Genomic DNA, 23640 nt, shown 5'->3' with positions numbered 1-23640 from the left:
GCCTCTTATTTTAAATTTTTTGCATCACAAGGGACAATTTTACCAAATCAAAAGTATTATTTCTTTTTGCCACTTATCTGCTGCTTATTCCTAATTTAGAATGCTCTGCCTGATACATCATAACTGGCCGCTGTGAAAATAATTATGATATGTCAGCAGATAATGACTCAATGTAGAATGAGCAGCAAGATACGATGAGCTCTTAAACAAGAATTCTGTTTCTAAGCATCAAACGCCTTTTAAAAGGCACAGGAAACATTATGTGGCACAACACCATCTCTGGCACCAAGCAATGCTCTTCAAGAGGATGATGCATTTCAAGACTTCCTTTTCTGTATCATCAACATTCTTTGCCTGCTGTGCCTCTACATTTTCGAAAATACACTCAATCTTTATATGTCAAAAGAAGAAATAAATCAATTTACAGCTTTAAAAAAGAGAGTTTCTTTGCAGAAGATTGAAAGCCACTGCTTGCTTTTACATGGCTCCTAAACCTCAACAAAGGGAAGGTGTTTCAGGAATCACATGATAAGGAAAGGTCACTAAACTCAGGTACTGTACAATAGCACATCATCAGGAACTTCAGGAGAAGTTAGAAATAATTAACAAGAAAGATTTAGCTCATGCTGATAAAAAGCCACGAAGATCAAAGGGAGAAGAGAAAAATTTGATTTTTTAAGGAATGACAGGCATGGGACAAATGGGATTTTCATTCTTAAAAGTAGCTAAATGCTTTTCATTGTTGCATAAAGTGAACATATGCAAGTATGTCTCTAATATGATGTGCAATCATCATATCAGTGATCTATTGTCATTTGCCTTCTGGGTAACTGTCACTTCAAGTGGAAGGTTGTTTCACTGATCTCATTGTTTTTTATATTTATTCTAAATATACCCTGTCTTACTTTCATGTTTTATCTAAACAGATAATTACATCTAGATTGTTCTACACCATTCTCTTATTCCTCAGAGCGAGCACCTTCAAACAATGAATCCACAAATGTTTGCAACAAATCCACACAGATACATTATTTTCATTCGTCTCTCAGGGACTCACATTAATTTACATGAGTTTCTGGGACTGAATTCTACAAGGACATATTCAATATCTTATTCAAAAATTATGCTGAAGGAATCTGTCTTTCTCTCCCATGGCATCATATAGATTAGTGTAAACGATTTCTTTGATTACACCTCCCCTTGTGGGATGTATAGCAGAATAGCAAAATACTTTAACTTAAGCACTTAGAGCTATATCCAGAGATGAACAACTGCCTTATACATTTTCCTGAATCCGAGTCTAAAATACTCAGAAGAGTATTTTTAAAGATTTTTTCACTGTAAGACCAGTACCAATATAGTCTTATATATATACATATGTATATATATACACACAACCACACATATACACATCTACATACACAGGAGAGGTTCTAAAATATTTTTCAAGTTGTCATAAATTTCTATAATCCAATGCCGGTTTTCACCTTGCCCGAAAAGACTGAAAACATAAAATAAAAGCAAAAATCTTTTTTTCAATGTAACAGTGAAAATTATGCACCAGAATTCATATATCCAAAACAGAGTGTTTTTCCCAGTGTAAACTGGTTTATGTGGTTGCTTCTCTCTTCTTCTTCTAGTTATTCAAATCTGCATTTATCAGAAGCTATTTCAACAGAACTGAAATCTTGCTTTTGAAAACATAAAATTTATCTCATTAGACACTTTGGACTTCTTTTACACTACAGGCAGTCATTCAGAGTTTCCATATTAATTTCCCCAGTGGTTGGGTAATTGCTTAAAATTATTTCTCCTTAAAATATAAGCATAAACCCACCATTTTCTTCTTCTAATTTATTCTCTCTGAAAAAAAAAAGTTAACATCTGATAAAACATCAATTTACCTCATTGTTGTATTCCTCCCAGACTTTTTAATCAAAAAGTGACTTGCCCTGTAACAAGTCAGCAGATGGAGGAAAATAAATCCTTAGAGAAATTTTTTCAAGATAGTCTGGGGCAAGAAAATCTCAAGAGGAATCATGTACTTGCAGATTTATATGTGCAAATTCTGTGTTTATTAACTTACCCTCACTGCAAAGGGTCCTCAGTGCTTTAACAGGATGAGAGTGAAACCTTTAGGCAGTGTAATGAAATGTCCAGCTATGTTATGGCTGCCTAAGAGCAAGGTGATACCAACAGGTTGCAGCAGTGCATGTTTAAATTCATGAATTTATGTATCACCTCATCTACATTAAATCATTGTTTTCTTGACATGCTTTACTAAAAATCACACTGGATTTTTTTAAACTTTTTTTTTTTTTTTACAAACAAAGGCTAGCATTTAATGCACTTTCTGTGCTGTGAGAGTGTAAACCAAGGCAGTTTCCATGGACTACAGTCTGCTTCAATCTAATTTCCTGTGGAAATTTTGGTATGCCATATAGTCACATTAATTATAATGAAATTAAGTATTTTGCTCTGACCTCCAGCATATATTCAAATGTGAGATGGCATATTTTATTGAAATTTGGCCATTATGTGCTACTTTTTGTAATAAACAGAAAATCAGCTTTATGTTGAAGCCAAAAGGATTTTTTTCATTAGTCTCCAAAAGGCATTTGTTTCAATTGCTTTTTTCCCAGTCTCTGGAAATAATTATTCTAATTGGGATTCATTGTGAAAGGAAAATAAAAACACTTTTGCATAAGAATTAGAATTTAAATCTTTGGATAATAGTAATTTGCAGAGGATAAACAGAGGTTGAATGTTAGTGAGGAAAATGTCCCAAGCACTTTTGAATGATGAGGTGAAAGACTACTTGAACCATGGCTAAGAATCTATTTTCAACAGGTTAAACAAACAGCTGTCAAAGCTGGTCTAACAACAACCTGTATCAGAAAATAGAAATCAGTTTATTTCTGTCCCTATGCATCTAGAATTTTCACTATCAGACTAATAAATTTCTACTTGCACTTGACATTAAGAAGATTCAAGTAATTTAGGAGATTTTGGGAAGGAGAGGAAGTAGGTCTTTACAATTTCTGTGAAGATTTTAAGAGTATTTTTATAGAAATGTGTCAGTAATCAGGATGAATAGGTAAAATTTGTTTTCTTTTGGAACCTTTCACACCTGGAGTAGCATAATAAGTATATCTTCTTGGAGGAGAAAAAAACCCACCTCCTTCTGGGAAGGAGGTCTTTACAATTTCTGTGACCCATGACAATCCAGTAAAGCACTAAATCTTTTGCTTCACTTTAAACACAGCGACTCCAATTGATTCCCATGCTAGATACACACCAAAGTGTTTTGCCGTATTGACACTCAGCTCCATAAGAGGTAATTAAATATTTAGATAAGGGTTCTTAAGTATATAGCAAGTGAGAAAATATATTTACCTTTAGCAAAATTAGCATACCTAAATATGTAGATGTATAAGTACTGCAGTGTTGTTCACAACACAGTGCAATATTGGGTAGAAACACCTGAGCTCATTCTTTTACAGAAGCTCAGTTCAGGTTTGTTGACAGACAAACAGGAAACCTGTGGAGGAACAATGGTGTGTCATGTGTAATATGCAGACATTTTCTACTATCTAAACTGCACTGCTGAATTTAGAAATGTTCCCATGCTTTAGAGACTGTTTGGCAATAAACTCTCCTGTGGTTTTACTTATCACTTGAACAGCTAATTCAGAGAAGTGTAAAGAAATGAGGAATGGGAGAGGTTTAAGCAAGCACATGATTCCTTTATTATTAATATGTTAATAGTTAAGTCATGGAGGTGCCCTAATGGGAAAAGCTATGTAAAGCTACACCAAAATATTCTTGATATGCTTACCAACATTTCTGATTAGTGAAAGTATATGACAGAGCCAAAGATAATTACTCACCAGCAATTTATGACATGAGCTGTTACCACTAAGCAATCACATGCTGAACCTGATAAAAATCTGATCCTGGGACAGAACTGGGTAATTTTATTATTATTGTTATTCAGAGGAAACAGACTTTCCAAAGAGGCTTGAGGAACATATGATATTCTTCAAAGGAGAAGAATTTTTTTTTTTAATTTCTTAAAAAAAACTTTAGAATTAAAGTTATCAAATAGCCTACTTTCCTGGGCTTTTCTTTTTTTTCCTTTTTTTTCCCCCTCCAAGAAGATATAGTTATTATGCTACTTCAAGTTTGAAAGGTTCAAAAAGGAAACAAACTTTACCTATTCAACCTGATCATTGACACATTTCAATAAAAATACTCTTAAAATCTAGACTGCACTTTAAATCAATAAAATTTTAACAGAATTCTTACATAATCAGCTTTTTAATTAAACAGCCACGAAAAAAAAAGCTTTTTGGCTTATTTTTTGACTGTGTCAATCTAATTTCACTTAAGCAGCACGAATCAAGGTATGATTAGCTTTTCAAAGCATAATTATTCCCACTAAAATAAATCTTGTTGCTGAGCACAGCAGCCTTTGACATCAATAACGATAACAGAAGAGGCAAATTCCATTGAGACAGCTCTAGTTCTGCTGTCATTGAGACATTAGAGAAAAAAAAAAACCCAAAGTGTACAGCTCAATGCTTAGTATGTATTTCAAGGTCACTCATTCAGATCCAAATGAGAAAAAGTTACTATTATTGAAAGCTGATATATCATATAGAGTAAGTCTTAATGTAGTGACTAGTACCAAGTGCTCCAGTGGGAACATGCATCATGTCAGCTAGCAATTTGATTAGCAGTAAAGGAAAAACATCACAAGAATAAATGGAAGTAGAGAATACACTAGTGTTTTTATGCATCCTACTCAGGGAAACTATATCATAAATTCTAAGAATTTGGAAAAATCAGCTATAAATATGTTTACAGTAAAGTTATTGAAACTACTTATATGAATTTTTAGTTGGAACCAAAGCATCAATCATCTTTACTAACTTCAGTAGAAGCTGTGAGAGTGCTTACTAGGACAGAGATTTGCCTCACACGTTTAATACAGACAAACATCCAGTGGAGAAAAAGAAACCATTAACACTTCCCCACTCCCCAAAAGATCCTATATTTAATACAGAGAGAACCAATCCCTGATTCATTAAGATGAGCTTAAACTGGTGGGTTGGAGGTGGCTATTTATTCATTCAGAAGACACGGCTGAATTTATCAAGCAGAAGACACTGAACTAGTAATAAAGTTGTATGTAAAGAAAATTATAACTGAGAAAACACCATAAATAGATTTTTAAAGACAACTTGCCTGAAAACCGAGGAGTTTTTCACTAGGCTTAATATGCCTCTGAAATTCACATTCGACTGGTTGTATTACTTTGATGCCATCTTCATAAAAAACATAAAACATGTTCTCAATTCCCAGACCTTAGGGACAAAAACACATTGAAATGTATAAAATTAAATAAGGACAAAAAAGAAAATCCTTGTCTAGAACTAAAAACCTAATCATAATTTGGTACGAGATCAGTTTGTTAATGTGCATAATAGTAACACAGCTAAACCTATGGGATCTTTTGTTGTAAAACTAAAACAAAACTGTTACATTATTTAGAATTTTACATAGTTTTTTTTTCCCATTGGCAAGACAGTGTGTTAATGACTACAGATCTAGAAATATACAGTTTGACAGCTGCAGCAATAAAAGTGATCTTGTGAAATCATCTACACTGAAATCAAATAAATATAAATTTTCTATGCATGCTTTTTTTACTTTTGCTTAGGGATGGAGGACAATATAATTTGTGTACAACATAAAATAGAAGACATAAGTCTTGGTTATAAGCTTTATATTTCTGTCAGAAAATAAAATATTTTCCATTTCATTTTATTACAGAGACAGAGTTGGGCAGACATGGATTCCAAGGTTGAATGGCCATAGGTGTTTACAGAACTATTCAATCCTTCTTCCACAACGTTGCTGAAATACATGATGCTAAGTTTTGTGGAGAAGGAGGGAGCCAGATCTGTAGCACGAAGTCTCACAATATCTGTGATTATGGTCATGACCACAGAAAAGGACAGACTCAATAGTTTTCTGTGTGCCAACTAAGACAACAGCTGTTGGTTTGCTATATGGATGCTATAATGGATGATCAGCTCATATTCATAAAATTCTTTGAAGAAAATCATAGTACTCAGAAAATCATATATATCCACTATAACCATTCTGACAACTAAACTGTTGGCTACAATGGTAAAAGTCTGCATCCATCCTAAGCAAAAGACCTAAGCTTTACTTGACATAACAATATTTGGTACAGGAACGTGGAGGAGTCAAACCCATGAAAAAGAAACTCGAATCTGAAATTCTGCTTATCCTAAACTCTGAGGGAGAACCAATGTTAATAGAGAGAGAACAGGTCTTAAGACAAAATAAAATAATAAGAAAATCAAGAGGGGGTACGGGGAATGAATGTTTGTGTATGTATGTATATATGCATTTATGTTGACATGTACACAAAAGTTTCCAATCCCCGTTAGGAATCACATTGCTAACACAGTTCTTTAAAGGTTGTAGTATGTAGAAGGTTGTCAGGCTATGCCCAGAACAAACACATTCGATTATCTTTGAGAAATCTTGTGGAATCATTTCCCATTTCTCGCCAAATTTTCCCAGAAAGAGAGACAGTCTCCAGGCGGGGTTTTCCTCACTTTATATTGAATCTATCTATTGACAGGCTAGCAAAGATTGGGAGAGAAAATTGCCTATGCTGCATTAGGTGTAGCATAGAAGCAGGCTTAGGTTCATGGAAAGCTCCCCAGTCATGTCTGTTCAGAGCACAGGCTGTACTCAGGGCAATATGGCCGCTCTGGCCAGCGGGCACTTGTGTGCCTTGTGTGCAGATAAACCACACAGCCTGTATGAGACAGCATGTTCAGGTCTCTCCTTAGAGAATGCCTGACACTGTATCATGTAAGAACAGCTGAAATTTGCAGATAAGCCTGAGTGATGTTAGGCTGCCTGTACCAATGAACACAGCGTAGAGATCAATAGCTGAGCAAATGGCACACTGCGCCTTGGGGATGAATATGTGAACATGGCTGTGCACAAAACAGGGTTTTCCCTTCTCCATCCTTTCACTGGCTGAAGTGTATTATGGTTATTAGCAGGATAAGCAATAACAGAATGTGAGGAAGTAGCTCAGATGACAGCCCCAGGTGACCCAGATATTTGGTAATCAGGCTCCTAAACCTCCACCTCAGGTGCCAATACTCCAAAAAATATTTCCAATGTACAGGTATTATTTATGACTAATAAACAGCCCAAAGTTTTATTTCTAAAGTCTGGATAATAATGTTAACCAAACTGTTCTACAAAAACAGTGAAGGACATACAGTATGAAATGTCCTTCTTCCATTTCAACACCAAGTTAAGGAAGTCAGTTCATATAACAAAAGTTTACCTCTGGATACAATTAGTTAATTCCCCTTTCCAACTTATTATGATCCAAAACTCTTCATTTGAGTGAGTGGCTACAGATATCTGTACAAATATCTAACCTGCATAAATATGTAATCCCCTCAGCAAGCCACTTTTTCAGAACTACAGGAGCTATTCCTTTGATGACTTAATTTTGCTACCCTCCTCCCACTAAATAAAATCCTGCACATTTTTAATGCAGTGTCAGTCAGAAGTGACAGATAAATAGATTTGCTTTATTTAGACTAAATTGATACTTAAAACTGGCTAACATTTTTTTTAATGGCGGTGGTTGGGATTCTTTTACATATATATTAATAGATTTGTATTTATTTATATATTGCATTATTACTGTAATATACATGTAGCTTCAAAATCCTTTCAGATTTTCTGATGCAAGTGGTTTTGATAAAGGTTTTGTGAACTTGATACAGAAATATCTCTAGGCATTAAGGCCCATGTATGGTTTCATGCTCTTGACTGTCCTACTAATCACCCATCCCTCCCTTCCTATCTGTTAATACTTTCATAACAGATAATGGCAGAGTATGGATGGCCCAGAGAAGTTGGTGGTGATGTTTATTGGCATCTTCAGGGTATTGCTCTCTTGTAAAATATTTCCAATGTTGTAATTAGCAACAGTATTTATTGGAATCACAACGATTGGCCTACAGTTCTACGCAGAGAGATTGAGAATATCTGCTCTAGGAGACACAAGATTTGATATTGAGAATATCTGCTCTAGGAGACACAAGATTTGGTACTACACATTGCTTTTTGATTGGTTTCACATTAGTTACAGAGAAATTTGAATGTCTTTACCATAAGGACTCTGGTAAGCTATTATTTTTAATTGGTATTTTTTATCACAGAAGTTAAATTTTCCTAGGTGCATTCTAATGACTGAAAGCAACAAATTGATTTGAAAGGGCAAAAAAATTTAAAAATCAAGGAAATACTAATAATGTTTTCAGTTTTGAGATAAAATATACTTGATGCTTTCCCAACATGAGATAAGAACTGCATACTTTTGAAAATTTGGTACAAATTTGTTGAGTATCAGTTTAATCATTAACAATGTAATTGTATGAAACTCTAATCACTTGTAATCTGTAAGGCCAATAGAGCAGGAGGACAACAGCTGAGCTCCACTATAATCACAGAAATTATTGTTTGTACCAGCAGAGCAACTTGTAAAACAGGAATAAAAAAATAAAACTAGTTCAAATTTATAAATACAGTGGGAATGCCAAAGGCTATTACATACAGGCAAATGACATGGCAGATTCTTAAATCTTTAAATTAATTTAAAAAATGAATTAAAAGCATACAGAAATACCATTTCTAGCATGAATTTACAGCAAAGCCAGATTCACTTGTTATCTTGTATTATCAATCTTCCAATGGAAATAATTGAAATAATTTCTTACTACTGAAAAGTTTTAATTCCTAAATTGCAACTTTAGATGTAGAACAGGCTACTTAGAGCAACAGAATGGGAACTCATGACAACTCTTAGATTATGGTATTTTTCTGGAATATGAGGATAAGTTTTGAGATCATGTAATATATATGAAAATTAACACCTATCTTTTGCTTGTAAAAACATTTCCATGATTTTTATGTTAATAACACCTGATTGTGTCTTTATTCATGTTTATCCTTCAGTTCATCACAAACATCCATTCCCTGCCCCAACATTTACTTACAAACCTTTCCTGAATATAAGAATAAAATGCTTAGCTTAATTACACAACAACAGGTATGTCAATTTTAAACTGTTTAAGATTATAATTTTGTCAAATAAGAGAGATTCATACATGAAAATCAATCTCAACAGCCTATAGGCTGACTGGTTAGAAGTCTAACCATGACAATAATCAAAGGTCTACATTTTAAATCTGAGCTTCTCGTTGTGTATCTTCAAACAATTGTAAAAATTGCGAACAGCTCATTTCCTTCTCTCTCCCAAAAAGGAAAAGCAGTTCACAAAAGTATGAACATTTATAGGATTCATTTCCACTTTAATATTTTCCAGTCAAATTCCTTAGTGTTGCAAGGGGGTAGGTAGTTACTGAAACTGTAGAGTACAAACAAACATAGATACACATACACAAGAAACAACAGATGAGCATTTCATCACACTACAGAAAATATGAACAAAAGTAATCTCTATTAGTACCTTGCTCTCGCCATAATATGTTTGCAACTGCAGCATGTAAGAGAAAGAAAGAACAGAAAATACAAATGAACAAGGGGAAAAAAGAAAGATACATCAATTCTGAAATAATTATAATGTTTTAACCTCTGATTCACTAAAATACTCTTGCAGGTAAACCACTGGAAACAGTAAATTAACAACAGTTCTCTAGGTCATGTGACTAAATTGTGATTAGCCATAGTAGTTATTTAGGACAAGGTAAACCCCATCACTCCTACTAAACCCCTCCAAGCTAACTCCATTACACCATTAACCATTATCAGCAGTGTGGTTTATAATCCATTACAAAAAACATGTGCACTTTTCATGCCTCTAAAAGATACATATTAATGAAAGGTGATGCAATTTTCATTATTTTCTTTAAACCCTGGACTTTGAAGAGAATAATTTCAGAAAGTATTTATGAGAGAGATATGAAAAATTAAAATATACACAGGATATTTTTCTGTATGGCTGTAGCTCAACCATGCTACCAAAATTGCCATGCTGTATAATGTGCACCATTCTCTTTGGAAGACCAAGAATGGAATTATAAGATGGCATGGTAAGCAACTAAACTTTAACGTTGATTTTTCCCCTGAAAACATAAATTTTATTTGGCCATCTTGTTTATAATTGGATTTTAGACCTTTGAGACCAATGAAATTATATTATCCTAATATTGCCTCTTTCTGTCTGGGGAGGAAAAAAAAGAAAACAAATATAGTCTTGCAAATTTTTAGTATTTAGAACTCAGCATGCAACAGAATCAAATTTTTAAAACATCCTCACTGAAAACCAACACATATTGCAAAGTAATGAACTTATGAAATTTTAAAAAATCCTAAACATAGGAGAGGAATACAACATAGAAAACACACATATCACACACACACATAATGCAATTGAAACACAGTGCTACAAAAGCTAAAAACGTTAGTGTGCTTTAAAAAAAAAGTTTGCAAAAAGCAATGAAAGACATATTATAAAGAATTATGTTGGCACACAGAAGTTCCTCATCTGCTGACAGCTGAAGGTTGAGAATGAAAACAGGAACTATCACTCTAGAAAAGGCCAGGTACTAAGATTTTCCCACATCATTTGTACTTCAACAGACAGGAGAGGGAAAACACAGCCCTGGGATCTGACCTTTGGGTCTGTTAGTGCAGCCAGTTTTGGATTCACCCTCCTGTCGGTGCAGCTAGCCTGAACTTCATGGTTTTGTCTTTGAGGATACCCAAAAGATTTCTAAGGACTTGGTAAACAACATCCCCTACACCCACCCTGCCAGTTACCACACTGCAGAAGGCTGTCAGGCTGACCAGCACTTTTTTCCCTCTGTAAATCCATCATGATTGCTCCTAATCACCTTCTAGTTCTGGGAATAGTTTTCAGGGTGAAATGCTCCATTCCAGAAATCGACATGAAGCAGATGCTCCCATCGTGTTTTGGATTCTCCCTCTTGCCCTTGAAAAGCGGCGCTGGCTTTCTTACAGTCTGCAGGAACCTCCTTGATCACCATGATCCTTCACACATTGACAAGAGTCCCCTCACAATGCCATGGGCCAGTTTTTCCAGCTGGGTTCACCCTATCCAGGCCCCTTCAGCTGTGAAAGTTCACTTCATTTAAATGGTCTCAATCAGATGCTATACACCACGGATTAAAAAAGCTTCCTTGCCAGACGATGACTTCCCAAACCTTCCCACTGCTGTCACATTCCTAGGAACAGTTTTGCTAGGAAAGACAGATGTGAAAAAACCTGCAGTACAACTTGTCCCCTTACAGATCCTTTGCCATCAGGTCCCCATCCCCCTCAGCAGGCCCACATTCCCTCTTAACCTTCTTTATCAGGTTGATGTCTCTGTAGAAGCCCATCTTTTGTCATTCACCAGACTCAGCTGTAAATGGGTTCTGAACTTTAAAATTTATCCCTACATGCCTAGACAGTATCTCCAGATGCAGATCACAATTCTGTATTTGCCTATATTGTGTTACACAGTCTTTCTTATTAAATAAAGCAAATTCATTTACCCAGGGCAATCTGGAAGATTTCCTTTAAAATTACTTTTCTCTTCACATTGTGAGGAAAAAACCATGTAATACATGACACTTGAGGTCCCATAAATACAGCCATAATGTTATACAGTTCATCAGTGTTTTTCTAGGGGTGACATAGGAAAGAAAATAAAAAGTAATTACAATCACAGAAGTGTGGGAAATTGTACAGGATCAAACAAAATGATTTAAGATGCTAAGTACAGAACACACTAATTTATGTTAATGTAAAATGATATGTATGATTCTGAGCTTTGCTCAAGAAAAAGGGCAGGATAATAAAAGTGCTTTAAAAGCCTCACATATTAATTTTAAAATTAGCAAATCAGCTAGAAAAAAATTGAGATATAGTTTAAGAATGCAATATAATATTATAAACAACAGCTACCATCTTACCTAACAGATCAAGAAACCTCTTTTTTTTTAATCAGACCTATAACTTCTTTTCAGGAAAGATGTCAAGTCTCGAGATAAAGAGGTCAATGCTGGAACAAGTACAGCATGTGTAGATATAAAGTATGCTAAGGAACATATTGTTTGCCTTCCTTTTTGGTTAAGCCAAAATTAACATTTTCCAGACACACTTTATACTAAATTCTCAACCATTTGTAAAATCCACTATGTAAGCATACAGAATTAGTGACAGATCTCAGCAACGTGTTCTGGTTTCAAGAGAGAGCACTATCTTCTCTTTTGCCATGATTCCACAGAGTTATTAAATAGTATTAGGAGATGCGCTGGGAGCCTTGCAGAAGACATTGTATTCCAAAAGTTTGTGACCTTGACCAGGTTATTCTTCAACATGGGGCCTTGTGACAAGGAAGCCTGCATGTCACATGGGTACCTGCTGCAAGGGTAGGTGCTGGAATGCCCACAAAAACCTGTGCTGCACACTCACGGGCCTTATGACAAACTGCAACCTGCCATAAGATATATGGCTTCTTTGTTACACCAGATAAAACCACTACAGCACCCAGGGAGCAGGAACCTCTCCATGAGCAGGATCTGTGCAGCTTGCTGGGGGAAAATCCACCCACAAATAATCCCATGCTGCATAAATAAATCTGTGATGCCTAGCATGTGAAGGGTTGCAAGATTTACTCACTACCTATATTTCTCTTTTTATTACATCTTATTAAAGCAGCTATTTTATTACATCATTTGTTGTTGGGCCTTTATACTGTCATCAAAAAGAAGTCTGCATTGTTCCTTCTTCTCCCTTGTCCCCTGGCAATGCAAGACATGGGAGAATCCAAGTTTTCTTGAAAGAGGTTTACTTTCTTATTATTTTCTTTTTCTTTTTAATCACACTTTTTAAGCACACTTACAGCTCCATAAAAATGACTCTTCATTGTCCTTCCACAGCTATTCTATGGTTTTCTGTACAGCCCCAGCCTATGATTAGGAGCAGCTAACATAACATCTGAATCCCTGCTCTTCATCTTTGTTATACATTGAGTTGGTTGAATGGTAATAGGTTGCACATATTCCACAAAACTCTGTTCTTAGTAATTCATTAAATTCTGCAGCAGATTAATAGCAGTGTAAATTCTTATACACTTTGGATGGAAACAACAACTGCAAATATCCATGGTATTTCTAGCACTAAATGAATGAGGGTACTGCAATATCACTTTGCAAATAAATTCTGTACCCTTCTCTTTCTTCTTGCATTGGTAATAAATTTCATTGCATTTACTTTTCTGTCTCAACAGACAATTTCAAAGATTTCAACTGTCAACTAGTGTTATTCCTCTCTACTTTCCTTTTCTTGAAACATTCAATGCACTTTGGAAATAAAGTGTGTGCGCGTAGGCAAAATTCACCTTGAGTTTCAAGACTAAATGTAACTTTTCTACTTCCTTTTGGCATTATTAACTATTCAAATTTTCAGTAATCAGCATGCAATATTATATATCCAGACATACTCAAACAAAATGGATATTAATTAACATATAGGAAGCCACTGTCCCTTTCAAAGCCTTCAATTCCATGACGGCAAAAGGTCACAAGCAGATGTAATAGAAGATAGGACAGTGAGAGAAATGCAATAAAGTCATACAAAAAAATGTGTAGTTCAACAGAATTTTTCAGAATTGTACTATCATAATCTGCTGTACTTTCTATTGCATTAAAAGAGTAATTTCAAGATGTTTAAAGTGATGTTGTCTCCTTACTTCACTCATAGCCACCACCATTGCCAACTGTTCTGATTAATCCGAAACACAGGATAAAGACAGTGTATAAGTTACTCTCTTTTCTCACAATTCTGATTTATAAAAACCTGCCCTTATGTTATGGGGTAAATCTATAACATAATTACTATATTTTTGCCGAACTACATACATTTTTAATTATTATTTTTATATTAGAAATAATTGCGTTAAAAGTGAATATGAGGTTGACATGAGTTACATTTTTGCTGAGATTTCACAATCACATACCTACTTTTAATTTCATTCTTTTTCTATAAGAAATTCAGATCGGTTTTGTTTATATACAAATGGAAATATATAAAACCTAATTTATTTTTGAAGCCAATACTTTTTATAAAGTTATCTATTGCTTGCTTCAAATATTTTAAAATTAATTGCCATTAAAATTCTAGGCTGTTCTCATGTGATATGCACTTCAATTTCATTTTAGGTTAATACAATAACCAAAGATCTGGTTTATATATATTAGACTATTATTTATCAGTTAAAAGTCAACAGTTGACACTTTAATTTTGTTCAAATATGAACATGTTACCTTATTTTTCTACATTTTATATAACTCTTTATAATGAATCATGCATAAGTCCTTTCCCATAGCACATTAACTCAATCCAGTGTACACTAGCAGGAAGAAAAAATGGTCCATGAGCTGAATTACTTGGAAGTTAGAAATAAAGTCTTTGCCCACAATGCTGTCAACAAGTATAAACTTGTTTAGCTCTGCCATAAAATAAAATGCCAGCATAAATTGTCTCTGAGAAAATTAGGTAAATAGGTACCATTCAGTATCAGATGTGACAGGAAGATTCTATTAAAATTGCATAAAGCCTTTCAGAGAGAATTTAGGCCATAAATCACAGTCAAAAGGCTTTTAGTCTTATTCCCAGTTCTAGACAGTGGAGATGCTGTGTTGCTTATGATGGCCATAAACCTGTCAAGCCACTAGCATTCAGATCAAATAATCTTTTTAGGCGATAAGACTATGACATTACCTAAAAAAGTCACAGTTAGAAAGAGAGCTACTTAATGGCATGGAACAGTTATATTATTTTTTTTTAATTTAGTCCTAAGATACAGCGCATGAGAGATACAAAAAGAGAACTTCCGTTCTGCTTTTTGGGACTAAGTGAAAGAAACTGTAGGATAAATTACTTTGCCATATTTGATGATGTCATAGTGGGTGAATTCAGTAACACAAGAGCCTGTGGTTGATAACTAAAATAAAAGCTACCAAATATTAAAAGTTCATCAAGTACCTTCAAATTGGTCTGGGAAATGTCCTAATAGTTTTACTTGATAACTCTCTATCATGACAGCTGTCTCCCCAAGGTGCATACATGTCACAAAAAAAAATTTAGAGAAACATCTAAGAAGTCATATTAATCAATCACAAACTGAATTGCACTGTATAACACAATTTTTTAGAAATAGTTAGGAAAAGGTAAAATATAAAAAAAACCCCAAACCACAAACCCACAGAACTATTTCACTTCAAAGGCAACAGCACGAGTTTTTATGATCTATGGCTCTAGTACAGTAGAACTAATCTAAATTGAAACAGAAAAGAAACTAAAGCACATACAAAGTACCTGTCAAAGTTATCCAGAAACCACAAAAAAATATGGATTTTTAAAGTTACTTTACTTCAAAATATTTTAGTAGTAGATAAAAAAAATTAAGTACTTAAAAATTACCCATGAAAATATTCACTTGTCTTTGGTGATGACTGTTTTTTATTTTCCTGTTTTCTATATTACCAGATTTTCTTCTTTAGGAAAAAAACCCCTTATATTCAGTGTAATCTGATATTCCATATGTGTATCAAATTACAGTGATATATTCTAATCTATTATTTATATTAAATATTCTATTATTAGCTTAATTCCTCCTAGCTATCTTTTTTCTAAGTTAATAAAATAGTTTATTTGGTATATTTAGCTATGTATTATATTCCATAGTCAGTTAATGTTACTTTCATTAAAAAATTTAAAATTTGGACCAATTCCATTGGTCCTACTACTATTCCAATGGAATCTCACAAAATAAATAAATTCCACAGATGGAAGTTGCAATTTCTTCCTCCTCTCTTTGAAATTATTATTCTACCATATATCAACAAAAAATGCAGTAACATGTTTCCCACTCCACCTTTCTCATAAATATACTGTCAAGATACACTGCCAAATTATCTTTGTCCTGTATTTAAATTCTTCAGCTTCCAAACAGTTTTTCAACAACAGCAAGATGAGGACTTTGGTTTGCCATATGGCTTCTAGGAGTTGGGCTGATCCAGTCTGTGTTTGTGATTAAAATATGTAGTTATCAACAGAGAACTACAGTGGAGCTGTCCATTTGTGTGTTCATGCTTTAAATGAAGCTAAGTCCAGTAGAATGGAGGAGGAAGTTATCTGTTAATAAAAGATTTGAGAGTCTCTTAAAATGTACCTGCACGTATTACAAGCTAGAAAATGGAAACCCATCTTTTATCAGTTGCTGCATGGATGCTGGGTGCTAGAATATAGAACCTGTTTACAAAAAGAGAGAAACTGGAGTCCTAAAGAAAATAAGGAATCTTAGTTATGATGAAATCCCATTTTTCTGCTAGCAGAGGAGGTTCCAGGCATCTGGGATTCCTTTACACATTGCAGGAGCAAAAACCCTGGAAAACATCACAGATCGCTGCTAAAGGTAGAAGAAAAGTATTGTCACATCAGAGCTATTCAAGGTTTAAATTGTACTGCAATGAACACATTTGAGTTTTTTAATGTTCTGTTGACAATATTCTTCTATAAATATTTTTGTCCTGAATTTGTACAGGAGCAGGATAGTAACTGAAACCAGAGCCTGATTGAATACCTTCTACCCTACAAAGGACTAAAATGGAAGGTTAATGATGTGTAGTCAAGACAAATATTAAAAAAAAAAAACAACAGGTCCAAATGCAATGCATAGACTACTTGCTAAAAGTTTCAGCTGGTCTGGTGCTATTAGTTTTGAATACATTTCAGAATACATCATAAATTTTAAGAGTGACATAAAGTACCACTATATCTGCTCCTAGTAGTTGCCTCGCTTCCTGAAACTTAGTAACTCAAGTAGCTGCAGACTAGTTAGACTGGGTTATATGACCCAGACAAAAGAACAGACAACACTTGCACATAATTAAATTCATTAAGAAATCAAAAAACAAGAATAAAGTTATAAGTCAGCTAATATGTTCTAACAGAGACCAGGTCTTCACAGGCGAACATGATAATTTTTTTAATGTAAATAGGAATTTGGTAATATAAAAATTCATATAGTTGTGACCCATAATTTTGCTAAACATCTTTAAGTTGTTTGTTAAGATTTGTTAAGACAGAATATTCTGATTAAATGAGTTATTCAATAATGGTAACATATATGTTAATAGAATTAAAAACTGCCAAAATAATTAATCTGAAAATGTAGTTAAATCATTAGTAAAAGGTGAAGGAGAAAGTTCTGGAGCATGTCCAGAGCAACAGGTAGTGAATCGTGTCTTAACCACTTTCATCAATGACCTGCAAAATACAAAATCATTTCCTAAGAAGTCTGTGAATTACTTGCAATGATAAACAACAGCTTTAACAAACTGCATAACTTTGTCAAGTTCATCTGTAAAATAAATTACTTTTTTTAAATCCAAATTGATATGTAGATGCCTTGGCAAACAAAGAATAGACTATGCCTAACTGAGACAGGTGAGAAGGAATAGGATTTGGACAGTGAGGTCTGATAGCATATGGGAGATAAACACATAAACAAACTTCCACTGCTGGTATTAGTTGAAAATAGTGACAAAGGATTGATGTGGAAGAAAATGTACCAAATATGTATTTTGCTTTCCAGAACATTAAAAATAACAAATAATAAATTTTCTTGTGCAAAGAGCAGTATTCCTTTCTTAAAAAAAACCAAACTATACTAAAACAATTAGAATTCTCAAGACAAGAGGACTGAGTACTATGTTAACTATCTTATTACGAGAAACTTATATATTGTGTGTGTGAGAATTTGCAATCAATATTAATATATTCATAGGACAAGAATTCTTAAGAGGTCAATTTATTGGAGGGGAAAAAAAGAGAGAGACTCAAAGGAGGCAACTGAAGGAAAAATTGACTTCAAATGGAAACTGAGCATTATTCTGTATTACTGAAATTGATTAATAAATAAAGCAAAATATCAAGAGAAATGAGGAATTTTTTGATTCTCTGCATGTCTGACTCGGGTACATGCATCTCTGTAAGGACACACTTCAGGCAAACAAAGTATTTGCTCTGTATTCAGGCAGAATACAATTTAATGTCTTGTGAAATGTAAAAGATAGAATAGATTTAGATAAAATGGTTCCATCATGCTTAAATCTATGAATCCATGCAATACCAGTTCTGAAAAATAAAAATACGTTGGAATGAAAATCAAATGAGATTTTGAACTGCTATTTGTATTTACGAATGTGATTACACCAAAGAGTCCTTCCAACACAGCTGAGCTGTCTCAGGTATTATTAGAGGATCATGACAGTAGGGGAGACTCTTGTGTCCTCAATGAGATTTAGACCAGGTCATTAATCCCCAGAATGTTTTTACCAGTCACCACAGGGGTTGTTCAGCTATCAACCAGACCAGCTATCTCATTCTCAATGGCTGTAACTGCAGGCTTGAGGGAAAATGAAATTCACAGCAAAAAGAGAATCTGCAGTCTCCAGAGAATCAAAACAGCACAGTTCTCACATTCAGAAGTATTTTAGATGCTACTGCTATTATCAACATCAGAGGAATTAAACAGGATCTGATAATAGAGAGCAGTAGAAATTTATCACCAGTACTTGTAAGAGACATTTATATAGGTAATATAAACTAAAACTTTCCATTATAGCTTCACAAATCTAGCAAAAAGGATCCATCTACTGTTGTTAAATATATAAATAAAATTTCAGCTACAGAATGAGTTAATCAGTAAAAGGCATGGCTAAAGTTAAAGTATTTAAAAATAATTTGATTTCTCTCACCAAAGACACTGTTAAAATGAAAGCATGTTTTCAGAAGTCTTATTTTTAGTGCACATTGAAAAAGGCTGATGTGCTAAGAGGAGGCCAAACTATCCTGGGGACTATCATCCAATATTAAAAATTTTGCCTATGTGAGACAGAGCAAGGCTTCCCTGTTCAGTGCTGGCATTTACTGAACAGATCTGGATGACAAAGCATTTTCAGAGTATTTTCCATTCACTTCCATCTAGATTACCATCCTGATTATGAACCATTATCATCAAAGTATATTGACTTTTCTTGGCAAGCAGACTTCAAATTTATGAAACTGGAAACTTCAAAATAAACAAGTTCCTAGCACCCTTAATTCATACTTGACATTGTGTAACTTTATTTTTTTCTACCAGCATCACGCTTCCCACAGCTCAGAATAGCTTTGCCTTCATTTCTTTTCTCTTTATAATACAGACATATGCATTACATGCATCTGCAACAACCCTATGAATTATGAAAACCTAGCAATCTGAGAGAACTTTTAGACAGACAAGTGAGGCAAAGTTTTGCTTATTATTTATCAGTCTACTTTTCCATAATGACACTGATTTTTATTTAGTCCAAGGTAGCAGAAAACATAGTATTATCTCTAAGGAGCTGTTTAAATTACCAATTTACAGAGAAATCAACTATCCATGCCCTTTCTGTCACAGATACTATTTTTTTCTCAAAGCACTGAACTGAAGTTTTAATATATTTGGGATGCATTGAAAGCAAAATTCCACACAAAAATAATAAAAATTTAGGTTTTTGTGTGAAGTAACATTAAACCCCCAAAGTTTTCCCATGCACCCAAACAATGGGTCAGATAAGTACAAAAGTGAACATTAACTATTATACTTCCTAGAAAATAAAATATATGCACTGGTAATGGAATAATGTTCTGCATTTCTGAAGTGGCTTTTGAAATTATCGTCATGCTCAAGGCAGTGCAATTGTACTTTGTATTTTAGAACTCAACTGTAAAGTTCTCACTGAACTCTCAATAGAAAATCAATTCAATGTTTAGAAATGCTTTTATTTTGCTTTGATTTTTATCTTATATAACATCACAAAGGAGAAAAGCCCAGACTAACTGACAAGTTAGTGAGAAACTGATCTTATTTTATTCAAAACAGTGTCCTAAGATTTCCAAAAGGGAGCCCTCTAATAAGAAACTCCAAAAAAGAAAATTTAAAAATGTGTCTAATTTATTCTATTAAAGAAGGATAAAAGCAAAATAATTTATAAAACTGTCATAAATGACAGAAATAGTTTATATCAGATCATAGAGAATCACATTTACATTCATCAGAGGCTATCTTTAGAATACAACTTGTGACCTAATCAATAGGCTTGAAATAGAAATAGCTGTAGCATTGTGCTTAATATGTGTGGGTGGGGTAAAAAAAAGCCCACAATCCTATCCAGGTGGTTTTACCTATGTGATTTTATTCCCTAATAATCCCTAATTTAATGTATGAAGAAGAGTTTTGGAGGAAATATAAAAACAAACAGAAAAGAGTTAATAATGAGGCCCTTCCACTTCTGATAGCAGCTCTCCAATGCTAGCAACTCCTCCTTGCAAAGAAATTTCTTTAAAAAACAGCAGCAGCTTTTTAAACTGCATCTATAAAAATGTGTACCTGTTGTAATTTGTTCATGTAGTTGTGACAATGATTTTGAGAGTCAGTGCTTTTTTCATTAGTATGTACCTTATTTTTCTTGCATGTACCAAAATGAGATTCTGAACAAATTGGAGTTTAACATGTAAATATCTGCTACACCTAAATTTGAATGCTATAATTATACATATTTGGATTTTATGAGTATTTACACATGGATCAATTCTTGCGAAACCATTTTCAAACACCAAGGAACATAATGGTAAAATGCTTCCCTTCAACATACAACACAGAACTTGCAGAGTAAATCATTTTTATAGGAAGGAAAATGACTATATCTTTTGGATGAACTGTCTTAGAAATAGTTTGTTTTATATTCTGTCTTCCTTCATTTACATCTTTCATGACACCAATGGTCATTCTCACAACTTACTGCTAGTAGATATTAAAGCATTTGTTACAAACTGTGTTCACTGTATGGCATGTGATTTTACAAATCCTGCTAAGGTAGCAGATCTAAAATTATTACATCATATTACAGGTCCTGAAAAAGTGTTCTGCATTGTTGTGGATATCCATACATATTCCCAGCAGATCAGATCTGCAGAACTGGACTGACTTAACTAAACTTAAACTGACTTACTTAACTGAAACACTAGCAAACTGGCTAGTTTGCTACAAATAATTTGTTTTTAAGGCCAAACAAGATGTATATAACAACCTAACACATATATAACCAACTAGAGTTCATCAGGGTCTTGAAATTTGGCAACTTTCACAATATTTTTCACACAGTGCAATAGGCAAATGGAAGTGGCCAAGCTACTTCACATTACCAGAAACTCTGCATGATCAAATAACTTATTTATTCTCAGGTGTCTTCCCAAAAATATCTGAGCATTAATTTTCATGACACTTAAAAAAATCCATGTTAAGGCGTTTGAAAAATTACAGTTATAATTAGTCTTACTTAAAGCAGCTAAGTAAAGATATCAACATTTAGATTATAAAATTTTCCTACATGGAAGATTTCCTCTAAAATATTTCAAACATAGCAAACCTATATGTAACTGAACTCAATGTCCTGCGGCTTGTGTCAGGCAGACTTGCTACTAATTCTGCCACTGGTACCCTGCTGAGTACTTGACACTGCTGAATATGCTTTCAAATGAACAGGAATGTCTTAAGTTAATGCAATCACACTCAGTAGTAAGATAACTATCATTTTACTGGATGTATTTCTAATAAGTATGTAGTGTTCATTAAAAGAAGAGATTAAAAAAAAAAAAAAAACAAACGGACAAAGCCAACTAATCAAACCAAACAAAAAAATGGGTGAAATACAAACTCAGGAATGGATTTTTCTAAGCAAAGTGAGGTAAGAGGAAAAAAAATATTGTTAGACAAAAAAATACTGTTAGACAAAGAATAGGAAAACAGGGTTTATAAATCCCACTACCATTTAACAGAGGATAAAGAATACTGCTTGTTAGTAGTGATATTGATTTCTTTGGCACATTCAACTCCCAAAATGGAAGTGAATATGCTCATTATTCCTCCACAGGCACAAGGCAGCATGGGCAGGCTGGAACTGCTCTGGACATGCTGGGCACTTCAGCAGGTGAGATCAAGCCATGTGATTACTGTCACATCATGAGGCTGATTTTGAATCTTGGTGTGTGTCAAGAACAGACAGGAAGGAAAGGTCTTCCTCCCACACCCCATCAACTACTGGAAAACACATTAATAGTTGCCATATACAGACATCCCTTTTCTTTTTCCCTTCACATTCCCTTTGTCAGCAACCCATCTCTCACAAGGGAACTACCAAAAATTTACAAGCAATGTAAAAAATGTATTGGTTCACACAATGAATCAGAGATTTCATTTTACTTCTAAATGTACTGCAGATTGCGCACTCTGCCTTCAGTGACTCTTGGATACCATTAATTGAACTTTATTTTTTTAAATCAGCTATCTGCACAAACTCATTTTAATTTATTTAACGTTTCATAGTTTTAATACTGATTAAATGTTTGAGTGTGGGCGACATGTATTTTTCTACTTCTCACAATACTTACGAGTCTTTCGAGCAGAATCTTCCACAAAAAGAGAAGAAATATCCTCATCCACCCCTGCTTCATTCTTTGCAATGCAAGTGTAAGCTCCTGTATCTTCATAGCGCACATTGCTGATGTGAACCTCGCTGCCGTTTGCTGAGAGGAGAGGAAACAATCAACATGCAGACACGCTAGTGCTTTCAGATTATAAATTCAGAAGGGCTTCTCTGCTTACCCTAATTAAACCATTTTCATTCCTGAGTTCATAACTTGGAGGCATGCCAAATTAGTCCAAAGGTATTCAACTGGCTAGTGAATTATATGCACTATTTCATCTCACAGTTATTCAGAGTGCCTCAGTTGATTTTGTACTTCAGAGACAAATATCAATCTGAGGTTTTATATATATTTAAGTTACTATTTTTTTTAAAGTCAGGTAAATATTAGGTTTTTATTATGTTGCATCTCTTTACTAGACACCATAATTTCCTTTACACAAAATAACCCAAGGAATACAACTGGCCAAACATCCAATGTAAATAAAAATTTTAATTTGTTGTTCCTAACCAGAGGCACCTAGTTAGTTTTGGTTTTGTGTGACTGCAGTGTAACAACAGAAAAACAGGTGCATTGAAATTTTTCACTTACATCAATGTAGAAGCCTCTGGAAACCTCAGGAATTTTATTTCAGATTGTGTAGGAATGTCAACAAACAATCCAGGTTTCACGGGCAAAGGTCTTTTAAATAATGTGATGTGAATAATTGTGTGAACAATGTCTCTTTGAATTTTTAGTGTATTTGTTCAGCTGTAAGAACTATAAAAAACCAAGCTTTGTAGATATCCTAAAGTATGGACTAAAAGCGGCATTGTCTTATGGGGTAGCATCCTTCTAGCTTGAAGCAAGTGCACAGATAGTTTAAATCAGAAAAAAACTCTGGGAAAATTTAATGAGATTTTCAAAATTTTATTTCAAATAATTCCATGCTAGAAAATTGAGTTAAATCTATTT

The 23640-nt window shown here is 34.0% G+C and overlaps 1 protein-coding gene across 2 annotated transcripts in view; it reads right to left on the bottom strand.

Annotated features, from left to right (window-relative positions):
• FSTL5 (follistatin like 5) overlaps positions 1-23640 on the bottom strand; it is a 270104-nt gene that overhangs the window by 36079 nt on the left and 210385 nt on the right. The window contains exons 10-12 of one of the 2 annotated variants that reach the window (XM_058803344.1): positions 22651-22785; positions 9608-9634; positions 5251-5369 (exon numbers count right to left, since the gene is read on the bottom strand). In XM_058803344.1, the coding sequence (XP_058659327.1) occupies positions 5251-5369; positions 9608-9634; positions 22651-22785 (281 nt within the window). The remainder of the gene's footprint in view (positions 1-5250; positions 5370-9607; positions 9635-22650; positions 22786-23640) is intronic. The other variant, XM_058803345.1, reaches the window with a different exon arrangement.

This window comes from Ammospiza caudacuta, chromosome 4 (assembly GCF_027887145.1).
Source record: "Ammospiza caudacuta isolate bAmmCau1 chromosome 4, bAmmCau1.pri, whole genome shotgun sequence".
In the NCBI taxonomy this organism is placed as follows: Eukaryota; Metazoa; Chordata; class Aves; order Passeriformes; family Passerellidae; genus Ammospiza; species Ammospiza caudacuta.
The sequence above is the reverse complement of the archived record's forward strand: the minus strand, read 5'-3'. Positions and strand labels throughout refer to the sequence as shown.